The sequence below is a fragment of the Cherax quadricarinatus genome, chromosome 59 (assembly GCF_038502225.1).
Source record: "Cherax quadricarinatus isolate ZL_2023a chromosome 59, ASM3850222v1, whole genome shotgun sequence".
Taxonomy (NCBI): domain Eukaryota; kingdom Metazoa; phylum Arthropoda; class Malacostraca; order Decapoda; family Parastacidae; genus Cherax; species Cherax quadricarinatus.
The window spans coordinates 6,610,789-6,625,662 of NC_091350.1; the positions used below are offsets into that span (position 1 = coordinate 6,610,789).

At 38.3% G+C, this 14,874-nt stretch overlaps 2 protein-coding genes across 2 annotated transcripts in view; both read right to left on the reverse strand.

The window, feature by feature from the left end:
* LOC138854430 (uncharacterized) overlaps positions 1–9,552 on the reverse strand; it is a 53,731-nt gene extending 44,179 nt beyond the window's left edge. The window contains exons 1-3 of the mRNA XM_070097662.1: positions 9,525–9,552; positions 4,144–4,358; positions 2,969–3,464 (exon numbers count right to left, since the gene is read on the reverse strand). Coding sequence (XP_069953763.1) covers positions 2,969–3,464; positions 4,144–4,358; positions 9,525–9,552 — 739 coding nt within the window. The remainder of the gene's footprint in view (positions 1–2,968; positions 3,465–4,143; positions 4,359–9,524) is intronic.
* Positions 9,553–9,933: 381 nt separating this feature from the next.
* LOC128698770 (phospholipid hydroperoxide glutathione peroxidase-like) overlaps positions 9,934–14,874 on the reverse strand; it is a 27,563-nt gene continuing 22,622 nt past the window's right edge. Inside the window, exon 5 of the mRNA XM_053791139.2 lies at positions 9,934–10,056. Coding sequence (XP_053647114.2) covers positions 9,934–10,056 — 123 coding nt within the window. The remainder of the gene's footprint in view (positions 10,057–14,874) is intronic.

The following is a 14,874-nucleotide window of genomic DNA, read 5'->3' on the forward strand; positions in this document are numbered from 1 at the left end:
AATTACCTCACAATACAAATACTCTTACATTGTGTACAAGTTATACAAGTTAGTTCAGAATACACAAACAGCAACACACCATTTTTAGAGTGAACGAAGATAATAATATTAATAATAATAATAATAATAATAATAATATTATTATTATTAGTATTAATATTAATAATAATAATAATATTATTATTATTAGTAGTAGTAGTAGTAGTATTAATATTAATACTAATATTATTATTATTATTATTAATATTAATAATAATAATATTGTTATTTATTATAAAAAACACTAAACCCACAAGGGTCGTGAATTGCTATACATAGAGTAAAGGCAAATGAAAAGAATATTTTTCTACAGTTACCCCCCAGTGTTTGACTAGAGAAAACGTAATTTTTCAGACACTACCTACACAGCTGCTTTGTAAACAAATCTCATATTTACATCAATTTTTATTCTGAGTGTATGTATCATGTTTATATGCTATGTAATGGGTTTCATATATAATTTTGAGGAAAATATCATAGATGGATTAATGAAAATGCCTATATTAATGTAAAATAAGACTTTTAGTGTGCCCAAGAGTAATTATTATTACGTAGTATTGGCGTCATGAGTAGAGAGACTTAGAGATTTTAATGTGTACCTGCACACCAGCACAGTGTGTAAGTATATTTAGGTACAGGTACACATAAGTATAATTATCAGAGTACATATAAAATATATAGGTAGTAGGTTGGTAGACAGCAACCGCCCAGGGAGGTACTACCGTCCTGCCAAGTGAGTGTAAAACAAAAGCCTGTAATTGTTTTACATGATGGTAGGATTGCTGGTGTCCTTCTTTCTGTCTCATAAACATGCAAGATTTCAGGTACGTCTTGCTACTTCTACTTACACTTAGGCCTGGTATGTACAAGCATATATATACACATCCCTCTGGGTTTACTTCTACTGTCTTACTAGTTCTTGTATTTGCTTATTTCCTCTGATCTCCATGGGGAATGGAACAGAATTTTTTCTCCGTAAGCCATGGGTGTCATAAGAGGTGACTAAAATACTGGGAGCAAGAGGCTGGTAACCCCTTCTGTATATATTACGTAACCCCTTCTCCTGTATGTATTACTAAAGTTAAAAAGAGAACTTTTGTTTTTCTTTTTTTGGGCCACCCTGCTTCGGTGGGATACAACTGGTTTGTTGAAAGAAGATGTCTCACCTTTGAAGTTTCAACATTAACCTCTTTCAGCAAATCATCAGTGACATCATTTTGCCTTTAGATGGCACTACAGTTAATAATGTCTGGAAAGTGCTTCAGGAAACGGTATACACGAGAGAAGATGTATTGTACGGGCATAACTTGTTAATATGGTGCTCACATTAGAGCATTTTACTAATACTGGACTACTAAACACAAACATGAACTAAAACAAATACAAATTACATTTTAAACACAACTCTCTACAAATGAATGTAATATTAGCTGTTTAGCCTGTTGCAAACACGTTAACCCCATTGCAGCATTTACTACTTTGACTCACGAAATTGTAATGACACAATTGCAAACAAATCACAGAGCCGGTGAGGTTCGAACCCATGTCAAGTGAGTGCAAAAACTCACAGTCCAGTGTTAACCAGTGGGCCAGCTGGTCAAGTGGTTAATGGCTAATGTCCTTAACCACTGGCCTGTGAGTTTTTGGACTCACATGCCATGGGTTCAAGCTCCACCTCTTCCATGATATAAGAATTTGCAAGAATGTGAATAAATCTTTGGTGGCCTGGTGGCTAAAGCTCTCACTTCACATGGTGAGGGTCTGGGTTCCATTCTCAGCCAGGGTAGAAACACTGGGCGTGTTTCTTTACGCCTACTGTCTATGTGCACCCACCAGTAAAATGGGTACCTAGGTGTTAGTCAACTGGTGTGGGTCCCATCCTGGGACATTGACCTAATTTGCCCAAAATGCTCAGCATAAGAGGCTTTCTATATAGTAGTATGTCACTGATGTCAGCTAGGACTGTATACCTTGTACATGTACTTGTACAAGGTGTACAGTCATAAATAAATATATTATTTCAACAATTTTTATTCAACAAGTTGGCCATCTCCCACTGAGGCAGGGTGACCCAAAAAGAAAGAAAATCCCCCAAAAGAAAATACATACTTTCATCATCATTCTACACTTTCACCTCACTCACACATAATCACTGTCTTTGCAGAGACACTCAGATATGACAGTTTAGAAGTCTCTCCAAACTGTCAATATCCCAAACCCCTCCTTTAAAGTGGAACCCCAGTTTTTGTCCAGTCTGGTTATCATACAATTAAGTTTTCGACCACTTTTTTCAGAGAAATTTTCCCCATTTTCATACATCCGCTTGGAAACTGTCCATACCAGACGCGTCCGCCTGGCTGTGGAACACAGTTGCTCATACGTTCATGACTCAGTTTGCCTTTGTTGCTCGTAGAGGGTGGTAGTGATGGTGGTAGAGGTTGGTAGTGATGGTGGTAGAGGGTGGTAGTAATGGTGGTAGAGATAGCCTTCCCTCCCTTTCCCCTCCTCACCGTCTTCCATATGCTAACAAGAGTCTTCAATAAAGGTAAAAGTGATTTAAATGTTCATTTATCCATTTCATTAGTGCTTTATATTTATTTCTAATTGTTTTCTGTATGTAAAACTATAGTTATTTTCTATAAAAAAAAATTTTTTTTGTTAATATTTTTGGGTGTCTGGAACAGATTAATTGGATTTCCATTATTTCTTATGGGAAATATTACTTCAGTTTTCGTACAAATCGGTTTTCGATCGACCTTCTGAAATGGATTAAAGACAAAAACCAGGGTTCCACTGTAGTGAACGAAAGATAATTTAGTGCAACTATGTAGAAGAAATTAACATGCAGGATTAAATAATTTAACAATTATGGCATATATTACAGCACCCATATAGCACAAATCAGAGCTGAAATTTTTAATATACTTACGCATTCCTGGGTACTGCTGCATGCCTGGGAATGTGGGCGCAGATGGGGTTACTGGTCCAGAATAATCTGCAGGTGGGATGTTAGGGTTGTATGGAAGCTGACCAGGGAATGTTAGTGCAGTAGGATTGTCTGGGTAGCCAGAAGGTGGTAGCTGACCTGGGTAGCCAGGAGCACCTGGCTGACCTGGGTAGCCAGGAGCACCTGGCTGACCTGGGTAACCAGGAGCACCTGGCTGACCTGGGTAACCAGGAGCACCTGGCTGACCAGGAAAGAACCCTGGTCCAGGAACAGGAACAAAGCCTGGCGCAGAGACCTGACCAGGAGCAGGAACATAACCTGGTATGGGAGGCTGGCCAGGAGCACCAATTGGTTGACCTGGATATGAAACAGGTGCCAGCATAAACGAGCTGAAGTACTGCTTCAGAGGTATAGAACCTATTACCAGTGGTGACTTGTACTCTAGGTCTGTGTGGCACCCAGAGCAATCCATTTCAAACTGCAAAAGAAAACAAAAACCCAAACTACACTTTAAAATAATATTAATATGCAAGATAAAATGTACATTATTTTAGATAATTCCAAGTACAGTAAGTCCTCAACTTACGAACACATTGAGAATTTCTGCATTGTGTATAATATTCATAATACAGGAAGTCTTCAACTTATGAACATGCTGGGGACCTTTTGCACTGTGTATAATATTATACATAATAATGATATAATAATGATATTATACACAATACAGAAGATTCTCAATGTGTTCCTAAGTCAAGGACTTAATGTATGCATTTCTACTATGATATGATACACTAAGCACAGAAGACAGGACACCACAAACAGTTCTGCTTTAGTAAATACATATATGTACAAATGAGTCATCAGCTCAGATAACCAAGACTTCACTGAATCCAGATTTTCAAACCATTGTTTTTTTTTAACACAACGGCAGTCTCCCACCAAGGTAGGGTGACCCAAAAAAGAAGAAACACTTTCACCATCACTCACTCCATCACTGTCTTGCCAGAGACATGCCGATACTATGGTTCAAAACTACAAATATCAACACCCATAATTTTTTTTTATTAACACATCAGCTGTTTCCCACCAAGGCAGGGTGACCCATAAATTCTTATCATAAACAAAAGCAGAATTTGGATAAAAGCACTTGCACTTACCTTAAATTCATAATCGATGTCAATGATGCGACAAAATTCCAGATGGGAGGGTGGAAGAGAAGGGATAAGCATCTCAACACCACTCCAGATGTCATCATCACCTGGTTTGATCTCGGGTCTCTTGATTTCCGCTACTTTTCTAGACTCTCTCTTGCGACTTCCTTCTGCATAGTAAGTTATAGTCTGGAAAACATTAGGTATATAAAACAAGTGACCTGTAATGAAAGTAGGAATACAGTATATGCTGAATAATGCTTAAATATACAGTAAACCCTTGATGTAACAAACCTTGATATAACAGCCTTTTAACATAATGGGCAAAAACCCACTATGTTTATTGTAATATAACTGAAAATTGTGTGTGCAGTCCTATTTTAAGTATAGAGTACTAATTGCTATTTTTCCCTTTTTTAACATTATTCTGTTTTAACAAACAGTCAGACAATCCCCCCAATTAGTCCATTTTATGGAGGGTTTACATGTATCATGTGCACTTTGTATTAAGTACAGATTTTAAATATTTTTCAATACCTCAAGGCCTAAAAGTTCTTCCAAGTATGTATGCTCAAAACTATACAGTGCTTTAAGATTTTAAACAGACATTACAAATTATTTGTGCCTAAAAAGCAAAGATGTATAAAATTTAAAACTTTTTTTTTCAACAAACCAGCCATATCCCACCAAGGTAAGGTGACCTAAAAAAAACAAAAAAAAGAACAATTTTCTTTTGAAATTTAGTAATTTATACAAAAGAAGAGGTTACTGGTCCCTTGCTCCCTTAAAAATTTTATACAAATAACATTTCATTAAGTTTTGAAGAATGGAAAACATTCCTATGTCAGAATCCTGGGAATGCATCTGGAATATGTCACATGTACATTCATACCAAATACTTCCCCCTCATGAGCCTAGTGTGGTCTGTCTCATGCTTCTGATCTTTTTTTTTTTCAGCATTCTACAGTTTCTGCTCACGTGGAGATAATCATTTGTTTAGTGGCAGTACCACAGCACTTTTAAATCTAGCTAGCACCTGGCACATGACAAGTGGCCCTCACCAGAGAGATAGACAGAGAGAGAGAGAGAGAGAGAGAGAGAGAGAGAGAGAGAGAGAGAGAGAGAGAGAGAGAGAGAGAGAGAGAGAGAGACAGAGAGAGAGACAGAGAGAGAGACAGAGAGAGAGAGACAGAGAGAGAGACAGAGAGAGAGACAGAGAGAGAGACAGAGAGAGAGACAGAGAGAGAGACAGAGAGAGAGACAGAGAGAGAGACAGAGAGAGACAGAGAGAGAGACAGAGAGAGAGACAGAGAGAGAGACAGAGAGAGAGACAGAGAGAGAGACAGAGAGAGAGACAGAGAGAGAGACAGAGAGAGAGACAGAGAGAGAGACAGAGAGAGAGACAGAGAGAGAGACAGAGAGAGAGACAGAGAGAGAGACAGAGAGAGACAGAGAGACAGAGAGAGAGACAGAGAGAGAGACAGAGAGAGACAGAGAGAGAGACAGAGAGAGAGACAGAGAGAGACAGAGAGAGAGACAGAGAGAGACAGAGAGAGAGACAGAGAGAGAGACAGAGAGAGAGACAGAGAGAGAGACAGAGAGAGAGACAGAGAGAGAGACAGAGAGACAGAGAGAGAGACAGAGAGAGACAGAGAGAGAGACAGAGAGAGAGAGAGAGAGAGACAGAGAGAGAGACAGAGAGAGAGACAGAGAGAGAGAGAGAGAGAGAGAGAGAGAGAGAGAGACAGAGAGAGAGACAGAGAGAGAGACAGAGAGAGAGACAGAGAGAGAGACAGAGAGAGAGACAGAGAGAGAGACAGAGAGAGACAGAGAGAGAGACAGAGAGAGAGACAGAGAGAGAGACAGAGAGAGAGACAGAGAGAGAGACAGAGAGAGAGACAGAGAGAGAGACAGAGAGAGAGACAGAGAGAGAGACAGAGAGAGAGACAGAGAGAGAGACAGAGAGAGAGACAGAGAGAGAGAGAGAGAGAGAGACAGAGAGACAGAGAGAGAGACAGAGAGAGAGACAGAGAGAGAGACAGAGAGAGAGACAGAGAGAGAGACAGAGAGAGAGACAGAGAGAGAGACAGAGAGAGAGAGAGAGAGAGACAGAGAGAGAGACAGAGAGAGACAGAGAGAGAGACAGAGAGAGAGACAGAGAGAGAGACAGAGAGAGAGACAGAGAGAGAGACAGAGAGAGAGACAGAGAGAGAGACAGAGAGAGAGACAGAGAGAGAGACAGAGAGAGAGACAGAGAGAGAGACAGAGAGAGAGACAGAGAGAGAGACAGAGAGAGAGACAGAGAGAGAGACAGAGAGAGAGACAGAGAGAGAGACAGAGAGAGACAGAGAGAGAGACAGAGAGAGAGACAGAGAGAGAGACAGAGAGAGACAGAGAGAGAGACAGAGAGAGAGACAGAGAGAGAGAGAGAGCATTCAGGTGGTCTTGTTGGCACAATAAATGAATGTTGCTGGGTGAGTGGAAGCAGTATGATACTACAACGATCTCAGAAGCAAAAGATAAACCAATTTGAAGTAAGAGAAAGTCGAGTACTTGGCATGAATGTCATTGTGGCAAATTCCACGTGGGCTTGACTACAGAAAATTTTTATATACAGTATTCAGAATTTAATTTATAAAACTCCTCCTAGGTGGCTATAAAACTCAAGTTATACAGAAATAGCCCACAAATAGGAGAAAGAAACTTATGATGATGTTTTGGTCCAACTAGTTAATGGTCCAAGTTGGACTGAAATGTCACAAGTGTCTTTCTCCTATGTGTGGGTTACTTGAGTACTGTTCCAGTCATGGTATTATGCCTGTTTTGTTCTCAGTTATATGCAGTATACTACAGAACACAAGCCCAAGATAAGTGTAGAAAGATACATACACTAAGAGGTACGTATCTCTTGTTGTTCACTTTAGTCCTACAATCCCTATTTGAGGGATTAAAGTATCCTTGACTGGTGATGTTCTGATAACATATAGCTTCAATGACCCACAGTAGTTAGTAAGATTTAAATTTAATAAATCAATCAACCAATGAAAACATCTAAAATACAGAAAAAATTTACAGTAAAAAAATTATTGATTTGCAATTTGCAGGATATTTTATTGTCCGAGACACCACCTGGTACCTTGTCATTTGGTGACATTTGTCTATATCTTGTTATAAAATCATACATATACATAAACAACCTCAAAGGGGAAAGGGAGGAGGAGATGAAACGATATACTGAAGTTAATAAAAAAAAATCAAGGGTCTACACTGCCCAATTTTAGTAGGAGGTTCATATTCTCATTATATTTATGCAGCTGTTGCAGTCAGCTATATGGGTTCAGCACTCCCACATGAATAAAAAAAATAATAATTATATTCATGCAGAGCGCTAAACCCATACATGTCAGTCAGCACGAGGAATTAATTAAACTCGACCCCTCTGTCTATTACTCATGAAACTATGATGAATATGTGGAGCAGTGGGCCACCAGCAGCAACAGCCTGGTTGACCAGGCAAACACCAGAAGAGCCTGGCCCATGGCTAGGCTCCAGGAGGAAATAAACTCAGAACTCCTCAAAGGTTTACAAAAGGCAATGAAAATTCACAGGTGCAGTAAGGATTTCTCTAGCAGAAAGTTCACTATTTTGAACAAGTGTGAGTATTTTAAGAGTATTTTAATCATAAAATATTATCTTTAAGATATTGTCTGGAAAGAAGTAAAATGATAAAAAGTATGAAAAACTTGAACATATCCTTCCATCAGCAATGACCAAGGAAATATAATATTGCTTATGTGTCTATTTAAAACAACTGTTAGTATCAATTCCCAAGATTATCCCTTCCATTCCTGGCCCAGAATTACATCTCGTTGGACATTAAACACAATATACCCCGCTATGGCACTCAACATAACAGAATGTATTAATACCTAAGATCAACAGAATGAGCCAGACTATTTTTAGTTAATTATTTTAACACACCAGCCTCTGCAATTGAGGTAAGTGACCCAAAAAAGAGGAAACACTTTTACAGTCACTTGTTCAATTACTGTCTTGCCAGAAGCATGCTGACACCACAGTTCAGATGTCCTCCAAACTATAACATCTCCATCCTTCCTTCAGAGTGCAGGCACAGGTGCTTCTTACCTCTAGGACTCAAGTCCAGCTAACCATTTTCACTCATTATTTAAGCAAAATATGTGTAATATTTTTTATAATGAAAGTCTTTTAAGAACACTGGTACGGTAGTGTTACTGCACTCCAGCTGGTGCACCAGCTGACAGATAGAAATAGTACCACGACATGAATGACTATCACTAACACCAACAGCAGAACAACCAGTAACAGCCTTATCAGTAGCACTACTAGCAACACTATCAGTAGCACTACTAGCAGTACCATCAATAGCAACATAGATAGCACTACAGTACTAGCAACAGCATGAGTAAAACAACAGGAGCAGCATCAGTAGCACCTCTCTGCATTTCACAGGTAAGCAAGAGGATGCGCTACCTACTGTTAATAACTTCAAATGCCTCCCCATTTTTTTTGACAAGTCACAAGCACCAAGCTGAAGGATCATATAGCCATATTTCCTTAAATACAGTTCTGTCCATATTGAAAGCCCATAGAAAATCATTAAAGATGTAATAAGGATTACAATAGTAAGAAGGTTAAGAGAAAGACCACATTTTGCCTCAAGTTATAATGCTAAGAAGCTGACCACTGTTGCCAAGTATTAGCATATACATTAGGTATACAAGTAGGTAGTAAGTTGGTAGATGGCAACCATCCAGGGAGGTACTACCGTCCTGTCAAGCGAATGTGGAATGGAAACCTGTTAATTATTTTGCATTCTGGTAGGATTGATGATCTTTTCTTTCTATCATGGACATGTAAATCTTACAACCTTCTATGTACATTTAGCATACACACAGCTTTACTTTCCAATTTGCTTCTTAAAAGTTCTTAATCCTTTAACATTTCCTCTCCAATCTAAGACTGGCCTGAGGGGAAGATAACAGTAAAGTTTTTTTTAACACGCTGGCCGTCTCCCACTGAGGTGGGGTAACCTGAAGAAGAAACACTTTCACCATCATTCACACTATCATTGTCTTGCCAGAGGCATGCAGATACGACAGTTCAGATGTCCCTCTACACAGCAAATATCTCAAACCCCTCCTGAAAAGATAACAGTATATATACAGCATACTGGTTTTTGGGAGAGGGGGAAAAAGGATGCAAATTATTTCAGTTAATCCATACTTTTCATTTCTTGTATATACACCATCAGTGTTAAGAAAAGTATGCAAGAGCTCATCTTCAATAATATGATGGGGTCTATGAGAAAATTATGATTGCCTAACATAAATTTCCTAAAGACAGACTTTCGCAGAATGAATTTTGTACCGTCATTATGCAGGGAAGAGAGGAATGCCCTAAATGCCTGGGGCAAATCAAAGTGACATCAGGTAACATTTGCTTTAAAAAGCACAATGTTATTGTTGGAATTAATATAAGAATGAATGGAAGAGTTTTAATCCCAATATATGAAGTTGATAAGGTACTGTATCACAAGGGTAACTTTGAGTGGTATGACTGTGAAGAAATGTATGTGAATCTTGTAAGCAAGGCTGTCAGGAAACTGAAGCAATAAAGCACATCTCATACATGCCCGAGAGTAGAGACTACAAAACTCTATACACGGCACAAGTTTCCTCTCACCTTGAAAATGCACCACACTTCGATTTCTTGCCTCATCCCAGCTCTTACTTCTGGACCATGTAGAGGATCATGCTAGATGATTCCTCTATCATCTGGAGCCAGCCTGGATGAACCTGTTATTTCAGTAGAGCTTTGATCACTAGAGCTGTCGGCATCCTTATTATGTACAAAACCATTGTTCTCAGGCTCCCCCATCTGACCCAATGTTAAGGATAGCCAGAAGACAACTATCACACCTCATGAAGGGCAACCATAAAGATTTGCTATTGTTTCCTGTGATTTATAAAGCACTAAAACAATTCAGATAGAGTATTCAATGTTTTTAAATTAAAACATTTAAAAAATCATTGAACCTTAGACTGGTAACAAAATATATAAACTGAGACCCAAAATTCATCACAGTCAACCATTTTAGACCTTAGAACAACTTTTTTAGGTAAAGTATGACTTAGTTCCTGTGAAAAATTAACCTGGTCCATGCAACGTATCATGGGAGTTAAGTTCAAGATCACATTTGAAACCATAATGAGGGCAATATTACTTGAGTAAGAGTCAAGTCAAGAGCATTCTCAGGCATAGCATCATAGTAACAGTGACGCAAATTGCGGTAAAGATTGTGAGGGATTTTACATTATTATTATTATAATCAAAAAGAAGCGCTAAGCCACAAGGACTATACAGCAAGAGGGATTTTACAGTAATGGGAATCCTCTGAGAGAAGTGACAAAAATGCAAGTCATCTAATGCAAGATACAGCTGGCTCTTCAACCTCACATACTCCTAAGCCCTTATCCGTACACAAAAAATGGCATTTACTGCATTAAATAAAAAAAAGTGGTGATGATGAACATCCCATAAACTAGAATGATGCAAGATGCTTAGTGGCATATGGTGATTACTGTCACAGGGTGTTCACTGTACTACCATGCTGAACCTACTACTCTGGCCTAAGTATTACTCAGAACAACTGCAATAATATTTCATAACAGGGGACATAAAAAATAGTTCCCATCATGATCCATGATTATATTATTGAGTGAGCTTTATATTTATGAAGAATATACCATTTCTGGTGGGTGTGCAGTTTTCATCTAGCACACCCAGAATATATGTCCCTGAAAATGTTCTCCTAGGGAAAAAGTAATGTGATGCAATAGAGTCCTCAACTAACACTTCCTTTTATCTTGAAAGTCTTCTGCTCCAAACACTGCTGCTGCACCAACATCACAATCCTCCTCACTTGATTACCAACACTGAGAAAACTTCTAAATTCACGCACTGCCTACAGTCACAACTTCCGGCATATGCTTACTGGTGATGGCTTTCTATAAATCATTGATGTTGTGAAGATACTTTATCAAGACATGTTCACATCAAGTGTTGTACTATTATCCAACATATTCACTATGCAGTTTAAAACAAGCAGAAGCATGTCTTGATGCTAATTCAAGAGTGTAATTACACATTTTAACCCTTTCAGGGTCCGTCCCGTAGATCTACGGCTTTACGTTCAGGGTCCAAACCGTAGATCTACGCCATGAGCTCAGCTCACTCTGATAAACTGTGAGTGGTACATTTGGGCCTAGATATGAGAGAATACATCTATGTGGTATGTGTGCACCACATAAAACAGATCCTGCAGCACACTGTGTATAATGAGAGAAAAAAAATGAAATCATGATTTTTCGATTAAAACAGCAACTTTGCAGTGTTTTTTCGTATCTTTTTTATAGTTGTATTTGCGATTTCTTGGTCTCATTTGATAGAATGGAAGACATATTACAGAAATAGAGATGATTTTGATTGGTTTTAGCACTGGAAATGGCTTGAAACTGAGCTCAAAGTAGCAGAAATGTTAAATTTTTGCCGATATTCAAGAGTAAACAAACGACCTCACACGTCTAATACACGTCAGCTGGTGGGTCTAATATACATTCACAAATATGGTGATGATATTTATACAATTATTACAGTATTGCATAACAGTAAATCTTCTATTTTTTGGTGTGAATAAAAATTCATTATGTGAATAAAAAATCAAAATGGAATTTATTTGTAAAGCCTCAAAACATAACTAATGAACAGAGGAAATGTTAGTTTAGTGCCAGGAATGCCTACATTGTTCATTCTGGACCCTATTTTGAAATTGGAATATTTTGAACTTTGTGTTAAATTGGCCAAATTAACAATTTCCGATCACTTTATTTTGTAGTTGAAACAGTTGACTTGGTGATTTCTTGTGCTCAATCGATAGAATAGAAGTAATACTAGTGAAATAGCTAAGAATTTGGTTGATTGGAATAATGTAATTGGCCTAAAATGGGAGTCAAAGTCGGCAAAATCGCCGATTCGTAAATATCGCTGACACATCAAAATTCGCGAGAGCATAATTTCGTCAATTTTCCACCAAATTTCGTACTTTTTGTTTTATTACCTTCACAAAAAGATTCTCTACGATTTCATAAGAAAAAATAACAAATTTTTTTTTTTTAAATTCTTGGACACTGGTGCGTGACTCCAGATTTGGGCCTTGGACCCTGAAAGGGTTAAGCTACTCGAGAAGAGCTATGATCGTGGTACCCCATCTTCATTAATATGCTCATCATAATTTAGTTTAAATTTTCAATGGTTGTAGCATTTATTCCTCTTTCAATTTATTCCGTTCTTCCACCACTCACTTTGGATGAAAAATTTCCCCAGTATTCCTTAAGCTCTATTTTTTTCCTTTGATTGACATCTGTGGCTTATTATTATTTTTCTTGGAGGTATTAAATTTTTTTATTTATTTTTTTTTAACAAGTTGGCCATCTCCCACCAAGGCAGGGTGACCCAAAAAGAAAGAAAATCCCCCCAAAAAAATACTTTCATCATCATTCAACACTTTCACCTCACTCACACATAATCACTATTTTTGCAGAGGTGCTCAGAATACAACAGTTTAGAAGTATACACATATAAAGATACACAACATATCCCTCCAAACTGCCAATATCCCAAACCCCTCCTTTAAAGTGCAGGCACTGTACTTCCCATTTCCAGGACTCAAGTGTGGCTATATAAAATAACCAGTTTCCCTGAATCCCTTCACTAAATATTACCCTGCTCACACTCCAACAGCTCGTCAGGTCCCAAAAACCATTCGTCTCCATTCACTCCTATCTAACACGCTCACACATGCTTGCTAGAAGTCCAGCCCCTCGCCCACAAAACCTCCTTTACACCCACCCTCCAACCTTTTCGAGGACGACCCCTACCCTGCCTTCCTTCCCCTACAGATTTATACGCTCTCCATGTCATTCTACTTTGATCCATTCTCTCTAAATGACCAAACCACCTCAACAACCCCTCTTCTGCCCTCTGACTAATACTTTTATTAACTTCACACCTCCTAATTTCCACACTCCGAATTTTCTGCATAATATTTACACCACACATTGCTCTTAGACAGGACATCTCCACTGCCTCAAACTGCCTCCTCGCTGCAGCATTTACAACCCAAGCTTCACACCCATATAAGAGTGTTGGTACTACTATACTTTCGTACATTCCCTTCTTTGCCTCCATAGATAACATTTTTTGTCTCCACATATACCTCAACACACCACTTGCCTTTTTTCCTTCATCAATTCTATGATTAACCTCATCCTTCATAAATCCCTCCGCTGACACGTCAACTCTCAAATATCTGAAAACATTCACTTCTTCCATACTCCTCCCCAATTTGATATCTAATTCTTCTTTATCTAAATCATTTGATACCCTCATCACCTTACTCTTTTCTATGTTCACTTTCAACTTTCTACCTTCACACACCCTCCCAAATTTGTCCACTAACCTTTGCAATTTTTCTTTAGAATCTCCCATAAGCACAGTATCATCAGCAAAAAAGTAACTGTATCACTTCCCATTTTGTATTTGATTCCCCATAATTTAATCCCACCCCTCTCCCGAACACCCTAGCATTTACTTCTTTTACAACCCCATCTATAAATATGTTAAACAACCATGGTGACATTACACATCCCTGTCTAAGACCTACTTCTACCGGGAAGTAGTCTCCCTCTCTTCTACACGCCCTAACCTGAGCCTAACTATCCTCATAAAAACTCTTAACAGCATTTAGTAACTTACTACCTATTCCATATACTTGCAACATCTGCCACACTGCTCTCCTATCTGCTCTATCATATGCCTTTTCTAAATCCATAAATGCAATAAAAACCTCCCTACCTTTATCTAAATACTGTTCACATATATGCTTCAATGTAAACACTTAATCCACACATCCCCTACCCACTCTAAAACCTCCTTATTTTAAACTTATATGGTGTTGTCATATCTCCTCTTTTCCTCTTATCAAGCAGTATGACTATACTTAGTGTTTTCAGCCAATCATCTTGGCTTGTACTAATTTTGCAGCTCTTCTTTAGACCTCTTTTATTTGCTTTACATATTTTTTTAGGTGTGGACCCCACTAATCAGCTGCATATTCCAATTTTGGCCTAAAAAATGTTGTAACAGCTTATTTCTGCATGTTTCCATCCATATGCCATACTGGACCACGGTTCGAGTCTCCTGTCCACCCCTCTGTTTATTCATAGACAGTCATTCATTACTATTTAAAATGAGTTCATATGTCATACATTAAAAAATTGATTTACAGTCTCTCCTCACTTAACGACGGAGTTCCGTTCCCAAGACCACGTCGATAAACAAATCTGTCACTAAGTGAGAAGCACACTATAATGGTAGTGGGATTGTGTCAACCATCTTTGATATTGTTTTAATGTCACCTTTACATCATTTATAACATTTTAAGTTTTTTGAAATATTTATACAGTAGTGTGCTGTATACTGCAATGAACAGAATAGAAGAAATCAGCTCTAATATACATTATTTAGGTATGCATATTGGTCAGAGAGCCCGTTGCTTAGTGAGGAGAGGCTGTATTGGATTTCAGGACTAAAAAAAATCCATTGTGTAAATTGATTTGAGAAACAAAGGACAAAGTC